Source organism: Bos indicus x Bos taurus, chromosome 2 (genome assembly GCF_003369695.1).
Source record: "Bos indicus x Bos taurus breed Angus x Brahman F1 hybrid chromosome 2, Bos_hybrid_MaternalHap_v2.0, whole genome shotgun sequence".
Classification (NCBI taxonomy): Eukaryota; Metazoa; Chordata; class Mammalia; order Artiodactyla; family Bovidae; genus Bos; species Bos indicus x Bos taurus.
In genome coordinates, this window is record NC_040077.1 from 135,559,188 (window position 1) to 135,567,894 (window position 8,707).

Below are 8,707 nucleotides of genomic sequence, written 5' to 3' on the forward strand. Positions count from 1 at the left end.
GGTTCGATCCCTGGTCAGGGAACTAGATCTCACATGCTTCAGTGAAGACCTGGTGCAGTCGAATAAATAAGTAAATAATGAAAAAAAAACAAACACAAGAGCCACTGTGGCAGACCAGACACGTCCGTCAGAGTCCAGGCACCCTGGATTCTGAGTCTAGTTTTCCCACTGACCACCTATGTGGTGTGACTTCAGATAATCCCATTGCCTCTGAGTTTCCTCATCTGTAAAATAAAAGAAGGGCAATAGTATTTCCTACACAAATTTGTTTATGGAGGTAATAACTGACCTCTCTAAAGCCCCCGCCGGCTGGCAGTTAGTCGGCCTCCAATGAAGGTTAATCATAGCGCGTGTGCTCTTTGTGGCCCCGAGGAATGTGGTCAGCAGACTCCTCTGTCCACAGGATTTTCCAGGCAAGAACACTGGAGTGGGCTGCCATTTCCTTTTTCAGGGACCTTCCTGACCCAGGGATTGAACCTGATCCTCTTGCATTGCAGGCAGGTGGACTCTTTACTGCTGAGCCACCTGGGAAGGCTAATTCATAGAATTTACAAAACAGTGATTTGCCCTACTTGAAGGCACGGCAAGAAGGTACTGGTAAAAAGTGTAGTAGACAACTTTTCAGTAATGAGCTATTTTGCACACTGTCCAGCTAAGTGCATTTACTGAGCACCCGTCTGGGTGACAGGCCTGGTGCCCAGTGTGGGGACACTGGGGAGGGGCTCACAGCCTCTGAATGGAATGTCAGCTCCAGGAGGGCAGGGACCTCTCGTGGCCATTGCATTCCCAGCAGCTACAACAAACCAGGCATAAAACAGGCGCTCGGTAATTATTTGTTGAATAAGTGACATCAATCAATCAATTAAGAAATCAATCAGACTCATTTTTAAGGCCTTGAGCAAGTCCCTTGACCACTCTCAGCAGCAGTTTCCCCATCGGTGAAGCCACAGGTGTTTAATTCATGTCTAGTTCCTGCCGAACGAGATCAATAATAATGATACTATTACAACAATAGTAAGTAAACATACTGAACACTGCTAAGGACTCGTCACTGTTGTAAAGAATCCTAGGAGGTAATAGCATTTTACCTCCACTTTATAGAAGAGGAAACTGAGGCGCAAAGAGGCAGAAGGGGGATTTGGTCGAATTTTGCAAGGAAGACTGGGGATGGGACAGAGCAATGGAGAAGGCCAGACCCAGCTACGGAGCCCACGCGGCCGCAGAGACAGACAGACCTGCCCCGCCCCGCGGCCCACCCCGCCCCGCGTCTCCATGACGACAGACTCCGCGCATGCGCCTCGAGCGCCGGCCCTGGGCGGCCGGACGCGGGGCAGGCCTTCAAAGCGAGCTCCACCTGGTCCCCGCGGGGGCCGCCGATGTGAGCGCTGGTGGCCCCCGGAGTTGAGATCGAGGAGGCGGAGGAGAAGCAAGGCCGTGTGACCTCCCCGGAGGTGACAAGCGGCTCGGGGGCCGTGCGAACACCGCCTGGGGCGGCGATGGGGTGACCGTCTTGCGCGGTCGGCGCGATGAGAGGGAGCCGGGGTACTGCAAGGGGGCTTGGAGGCTAGAAGCCTCAATCGGAACAGTAAGAAGCTGGAGCTTCACGATCGCCCCGTCCTCCGGGGGGAGGGGGGCTCCAGGGAGGAGCCCGGGGGCAGGTGAAGGCTACAGACCCAGCTTCCCTCTCCGTACCCCGTGCCCGGCTTTCCGCCTTCCCTCCGCGTCAGGGTGCCCAGCCATGGCCGGGCCGGCCGCCCCGGGCTCGGTGATTGTCCCAGACTGGCACGAGAGCGCCCAGGGCAAGGAGTACCTGGCCTGCATCCTGCGCAAGAGCCGCCGGCGGGTGTTTGGTGAGCGCCCCCTCTGCTGCCTGTCCCAGGTCGGGGTGGGGTGGGGGGGCTCACCTGGGGGAGGGGGCGGGGCAGGGGAGGGGGCGAGGGGGACCCTTCCTTGTCTGTTCCTGGGGGGGGGGTCACCTGGGGGAGGGGCGGGGGCAGAGAGGGCACTGAGGGCCGGCTCCACCCCTCTCCCCATCCTTGGGAACCTTAGAAGCCCCATCCTGGGGCCCCCACCCCCAAATCTCCTTAGATCTAATTCCATCATCAGAGCCAGGAACATGGAAACAGTCAAAACACTGCCAGGAACCCCCATCACCAGAGAGGCTGCTGACTGAGGCCTCGGCCGGCCCAGGCCCTCTGCTGGCCACTTTGCACCCTGGAGGCCAATTTAACCTTCTCAGTAGGACTGCAGACTTGTCCCAGCTCCCCTAGTGAGTAAACACAAGCCTCTTCCATATCCTGCTGTCTCCAGAATAAGACGCCCTTGTTCCCCAGGAGGAAGTTAATTCATCCAGCTGACAGGCCCGCAGAGGGGCCTGGCATGGACTGCACTAACCCTAAGTCTAACCCTAAGTGAATCCAGCTTTGGCCCGGAGACACAAACCGCCAGAATGCTTGAGACCAGAGAGTGAGAGGGCAGCCCACACTTTAAGACTTCCAGGTCCTACACTATGATGTCTGATAGTTTATACTTTTTTTGTTGCAAGTTTTAAATTAAAAACACTCAGGGCTTCCCAGTGGTTAGAGCTCAGCGCTTTCACTGCTGTGGGCCAGGTTCAACCCCTGGTGAGGGACTGAACTAAGATCCTGCAAATTACACAGCTTGGCAAAAAGAAAGAAACACTAAATTCGTTAACTAATTTAAAACACTCATAAAGATCTGACAGTACTGATTCTAAGGAGCTTATTTGCAATACTAAGAATACTTTTGCTGCCATTTCTCCATTGAGGAAAGAATTAGGAAAACCTTGCTTTCACCTATATGTGATATGTGCGATATATGATAATAGTGTTAATGAAAACCATCTCAGGGAATTCCCTGGTGGTCCAGTGATTAGGACTCAGTTCTTTCACTGCAGGGGCCTGCTTTTAACCCCTGGTAGGGGAATTAAGATCCCACAAGCCTTGTGGTGCAGCAAAAAATAACAAAAAGCACCTCATGCATCGAACTTTAAAAAAAAAAAGTGTTATTTGGAGTAGGCACTGGCCTGGTTCAGGGAGCACTGGGGTTCCAGCAGAACTTCTCCTCCGGGGATGCTGCTTGTATGGCAAGCCTCTGTCACGGGGACTGTATAGAGAAGGGCTGGTTGGCACCAAAAAAGCCCCAGGTTGGCCCCCTGACCCCACTTGGCTCCCGCCTTGCCTCAGGGCTGCTCGAGCGACCAGTGCTTCCCCCGCCTGTGGCCTTCGACACTGCCAGCTACAAGATCTTCGTGTCTGGGAAGAGTGGCGTGGGCAAGACAGCGCTGGTGGCCAAGCTGGCTGGCCTGGAGGTGCCCGTGGTGCACCACGAGACCACTGGTGAGTCCCTCCTAGGAGGCCTTCCCTGGGGTGGAGAAAAGACTCGCCCTGGACCACATGAGCTGGAATCTGTAACCAGCCCCACCTGTTACTCTGCAACCCCAGAAAGCCACTCACCCCTCTGAGCCTACACAAGCGCCTCTGTCCAACCCCTTCGGACTGTAGTGGGGTCAGTACTAGAGCGGGCTTCCCCTGCAGCTCAGACAGTAAAGAGTCTGCCTGCAATGCGGGAGACCTGGGTTCGATCCCTGGGGTGGGAAGATCCCCTGGAGGAGGGCATGGCAACCTACTCCACTATTCTTGCCTGGAGAATCCCATGGACAGAGGAGCTTGGCAGGCTACAGTTTATAGGGTTGCAGAGTCCGGCATGACCGCAGTGACTTAGCATGCATGTGCATAAGAGGGAAACTATTGGGCTGGCCACAAAGTTCGTTTGAATTTTTCTGCACCTCCTTATGGCAAATGAAAGCTGCTCGGTCATGTCAGACTCTTTGAGACCCCATGGACTATACAGTCCATGGACTTCTCCATGCCAGAATACTGGAGTGGGTATCCATTCCCTTCTCCAGGGGATCTTCCCAACCTAGGGATCGAACCCAGGTCTCCCACATTGCAGGCAGATTCTTTACCAGCTGAGCCACAAGGGAAACCCAAGAATATATGAGTGGGTAACCTATCCCTTCTCCAGGGGATCTTCCCAACCCAGGAATCGAACCATGGTCTCCTGCATTGCAGGCGGATTTTTTTTTTTACCAGCTGAGCTACCGGGGAAGCCCCCAAACGAACTTTTTGGCCGATGCAGTGCTTCGTCACGGTTATGGCTAGGGCTGCATCTCCCTGGTAGGCTGGAGGCTCCTGGGGCAGGAATTCTCCCGTCAGGGACTGTGCCTTCCCCATCAGACTGAGGACTTTCTTCCCGGCCCCCTCCTCCCCTCCGCCGCTGCCTCTCCCGTGCCGCGGGGACCCACCTGGCCCCCCAGGCATCCAGACCACTGTGGTGTTTTGGCCTGCCAAGCTGCAGGCCAGCGACCGCGTCGTCATGTTCCGCTTCGAGTTCTGGGACTGCGGGGAGTCTGCGCTCAAAAAGTTCGAACACATGCTGCCGGTGAGCGGGCAGGTGGGCCTGGGGTCTGGGGGCGGGGCGTCTGAGCGGGGCCTGCGCGGTCTGCAGGCGCCGGCGCGAGGGCCCGAGGACGCTGGCCCAGCCCCGGGAGCAGCCGCTGCCAAGCCGGGCCTCATTCTCCCGGGCTGTGAATGGACGGGCGGTGGGAAGACTTCTCGGGGCCGACAGCTTCTGGTCCCAAGGCTACCTCGCAGCAGCCTCTCACCGGCCACCCCGTCCCCAGGCTTGCAAGGAGAACGCAGACGCGTTCCTCTTCCTCTTCTCCTTCACTGACCGGGCCTCCTTTGAAGACCTCCCTGGACAGCTGGCGCGAGTAGCCGGCGAGGCCCCTGGCGTGGTCAGGATGGTCATCGGCTCCAAGTATCCTCCGGGAGCCCCAGCACTGTTAAGAGGCCACGTTTGGCGAGGCGCGGAGCGGGGGTCCGGGGGCCTGCCTGTGCCGCGCGGTGGGGTCCGGCCCCGCGGGCTCCCTAGAGGCTGCACCAGGGCCTCCCGCAGACCGGGGTGCGGGGGACGAGGGACCGGGAGGAGGCTGGCTTTGACGGGGAAGCCGAGGGTTTCACAGACAGGCTCCTTGACCCGCCTCCAGATTCGACCAGTACGTGCACACGGACGTGCCCGAGCGGGACCTCGCGGCCTTCCGGCAGGCCTGGCCACTGCCCCTGCTGCGGGTGAAGAGCGTGCCGGGGCGGCGGCTGGCGGACGGACGCACGCTGGACGGCCGGGCCGGGCTGGCCGACGTCGCCCACGTGCTCAACGGCCTGGCGGAGCAGCTGTGGCACCAGGACCAGGTGGCAGCTGGCCTGCTCCCCGCCCCAGAGGCCTGTCCCGGCCCAGGGGTGGTGGGCTCGTGAGCGGGCACTCCCCACCCGCGGGTGACCCGGAGCAGGACCTGGGCCCCGCGCTGGGGCAGAAATGCGGATTTCCCCCCAGGACGGGCCACGGGGCCTGTCAGGGAGGGTGGAGGCCTGGGAAGGCCCTTTCTTCGTGGAGCTCAGCGCAGGGAGGTGGACACACGGCCCTTCAGGGCAGCGGTCTGAGGGCCTCTGGGTGCCCCCCGGCCTCCTCTGTCGCCCCGGGCGCCGGACTTCTGAAAACTGAGGCCCTGTACGCGCAGGGCCCGAGGGCGCAAGTGTCTCCTCCAGCCCCGCCTGCAGCGTCTCAGAGGGTGACTGGGGAGCGGGTGCCTCAGCTGGGCCCCGGATCTCAAGCGCCTTCAGTCCGGAGCCGGTGTTAGTTGAGGTGACACCGTCTGCTGTCCCAGATAAACCCTGCGCTCTCGGTGGCTTCGCTTCACAGGTGTTTCCTCCTTCCTGTGTCTCACCTCCCGTGGAGGTGGAGGTGGGTGTGGGGCCCGCTCCGAACACGCCTTCAGAGATCCGGGCCTGAGCTCCTCGCTGAGCTTCCTCCCGGTTTGTCCTGGGCCATCAGTACCCTGTCAGCAGAAGGGGAGCGCGCGCGGTGGGAGGTTGCCGGGCAGGCCTCTGTGCCTGACCTGGGGCTGGCGCAGCCGCGTGCCTCATTCCGGCCCGCCGTTCATTGGCTGAAACCTAGTCACATGGCCTCGGAGAGGCGCGGGGATGCTGGGAAATGGAGTCCACCCGTGTGTCCTCAAGCTCCGCTCTCGTGCCTTTTCGTTCTGGCTGCACTGGGTCTTCACCGTGGCCTGCGGACTTCTCTGCGGTGTGCGGGTTGATGCCCTGCGGCACGTGGGCTCTCAGTTCCCTGACCCGAGATCAAACCTGCATCCCCTGCGTTAGCCAGAGACGAGAATGCAGGCTCAAGTTCGCGGTAGGGGGTAGGGGGCAGGGGGCAAGTGCCTACAAGCCGGCCTTTAGAATTTCTCTCCCTGATGGGTCCATAGATGGGCCCCTGGGCCCAGGGCTGGCCTGAGTCTGACCCAGCTGGAAGGGCGCTGGATGGCCAGGCAGCCCGCGGACCCTCAGAGGCCGCTCTCCAGAGGGCCGCTCTGCACACTGCACACTCACAGGCATGGCCACCCGGACCGCGTGGACTCACAGGCCCACACACACCTCGCTAGATGCTGCCCCCTCTCCCCCTGGCACACAGCAGGCCCCTAAGCACCCTGGTGGCCTGCCCGGCACTGCTTGCCAGTCTGTCCACCCTGGGCACTGCCTGCAGGCTTGTCAACACTTCCCAGGCCCTAACGCGTATTTTAGCACCTTCTTACCCCTGACTCAGCTTCAGAGCTGAGACCAGAACTTATCCCATGCCCCAGGGCAGGAATGTCCCCAGGCAGGACCCAAGCCTTACAGCCTGCACAGCCCACAGGCTGATGCCCGCTCTTGGGTCACAGCGTGTCCCCCTGCGGCCTTCAGCCCTGCTGTGGCCCACTTCTCTGTGTTCTTGGCTCCAGTAGACTTTACCCACCAGGCAGTGCAAGGGAGGACCCCGCGAAGGTGGCCTCAGGACGTGAATGTGACCTTGCAGCCAAGGATACCCATGATGGGGGCAGCGGCTACCCTGTATCCCAGCTGGTTATCTCTTCAGGATCCTTCGTGGGCACCAGCTCAACCAAGAGCAGAGGCTGCTCTGGAGAAGTAACTCTGATCCTCCCCATGGTGGGTCAGGGCGCTGGCTAGCACTGGTCCAGAGAGTTGACAATTCCCATCTCTCTCCGTAAGAACAAAGCGGAGACCACAGCAGGGCTGGGACTTGAGCAGGCCAGCTGCTCTCTCAGCTCCTCCAAGCCCAGCCCCCGTGCCGCTGGAGTATTTGTGAATCTGCCTGCTGGTGCAGGAGATGCAAGAGACGAAGGTTTGATCCCTGGGTCAGGAAGATTCCCCTGGACTAGGAAATGGCAACCCACCCCAGGTGACTTCCCCATTTTGGTGCCAGAAATTCCAACATTAGGTTAAACCTCACAACAGCGCAAAGCCAGATATCCTGTTGCTCCTTCTGTGGGCCCTGCAGCAGCCTGAGGGAAGGGTGGTGCCCTAGGCTAGCTCAGGGCTGAGCCCTGACTACAGGGAACCGCGGGAAGAGTGTGGTCGTGTCTGCCCCTCAGGGCCCTGAGCCCGCAGACACGAGGGTTCTGGCAGGCAGCTGGTGGGAGGAGGCACTGCTCTCTCCAGGGCTGGGATGGGGGTGTCTATGTGCTGCAGCCCACCCTGGTGCTGTTTGTCAAGACCCCCAGACCACTCCTCTTCCCTCCCCAGCCCCCTTCCCTGGAGATGGGGAATGCTCTGAACTGAATAGTTTGTTGTTCAGTTACTCAGTCGTGTCCAACTCTTTGCGACCTCCAAGAGTCGCCAGGATTCCCTGTCCTTCACCATCTCCCGGAGTTGCTCAAGCTCATGCCCATTGACTCAATGATGCCATCATGAATGGCATGAACGGTTATGCCCCCCCAAATGTATACACTGAAGTCCTAATCCACAGTGTGATGGTGTTAGGGGCTTTTGAGAGGGGATTTGGTCATGAGGGGGCTTCCCTGGTGACCCAGGTGGTAAAGAATCTGCCTGCAATGCAGGAGACCCAGCTTCGATCCCCGGGTCAGGAAGATCCCCTGGAGAAGGGATAGGCTACCCACTCCAGTGTTCTTACCTGGAGAATCCCATGGACAGAGGACAGGTGTGTCCATGGGGTCACAAAGAGTCAGACACGACTGAGTGACTTTCACTTTCACTTTTTGGTCGTAAGGACAGAGCCCTCATGAATGGGATTAGTGCTATTATAAAAGAGACTGCAGAGAGCCCCCTAGACTCTTCCACTGTCTAAGGACACAGAGAAAAAGTGCTGACTGGACAAGGCGGAGGGCCCTCTTCAGAGCTGGATGGTGGCGATGCCTTGCTCTTGGACTCCCAGCCTCCAGTGCGAAATACATTTCTGATGTTTATAAGCCAGCTAGTTTGTGGGTTTGTTACAGAAGTCCAGTGGACTAAGGGTGGGATGCTGAGTTAGGCGTTCCTCCGAGGCTGCGGAGCCGCCCTGATGCTCTTAGCTGTGCCCCTTCCCCCCGGACTGTCCCCCACCCTCCAGTGGTGTCTGCTGGGTCCTGCTCCTCAGGATCCCACCTGGTTCTGCTCTTCCAGCCAGAAGCCTGGGCTGCCTGCAGGAGGGAGAATACAACACTGTGCCTCCCTGGCTGCCAGCCAAGCCTGGCCTTGTAGACAACGTGGAGCCCCCGGCAAGGGGCTTGGTCCTGGGGTGAGTAAGGGGAGGAGGGGGCCAGACCCTCAGAGTCTGCCGGGCAGGCCTCCAG

At 59.2% G+C, this 8,707-nt stretch overlaps 1 protein-coding gene across 2 annotated transcripts; it reads left to right on the forward strand.

Moving 5' to 3' along the window:
* Window positions 1-482: 482 nt before the first annotated feature.
* Window positions 483-8,344, forward strand: CPLANE2 (ciliogenesis and planar polarity effector 2). Of its 2 annotated transcripts, none has more exons than XM_027522617.1 (5): window positions 483-1,850; window positions 3,207-3,359; window positions 4,340-4,476; window positions 4,706-4,842; window positions 5,072-8,344. In XM_027522617.1, the coding sequence occupies exons 1-5, from the start codon at window positions 1,739-1,741 to the stop codon at window positions 5,334-5,336; spliced, it is 804 nt and encodes a 267-aa protein (XP_027378418.1). In that variant the 5' UTR covers window positions 483-1,738; the 3' UTR covers window positions 5,337-8,344. The 2 variants fall into 2 exon arrangements, with proteins under 2 accessions (XP_027378418.1, XP_027378424.1); XM_027522623.1 differs by having other exon boundaries at window positions 490-1,850; window positions 4,340-4,464.
* The last annotated feature ends 363 nt before the right edge of the window (window positions 8,345-8,707 follow it).

Coding starts and splice junctions, on each gene's coding strand:
- CPLANE2 (XM_027522617.1), top strand. CDS start 1,739: ATGGCCGGGCCGGCCGCCCCGGGCTCGGTGATTGTCCCAGACTGGCAC. Junction 1,851..3,206: donor GAGCCGCCGGCGGGTGTTTG/GTGAGCGCCCCC, acceptor GCCTTGCCTCAG/GGCTGCTCGAGCGACCAGTG. Junction 4,477..4,705: donor TGCTGCCGGTGAGCGGGCAG/GTGGGCCTGGGG, acceptor CCCCGTCCCCAG/GCTTGCAAGGAGAACGCAGA.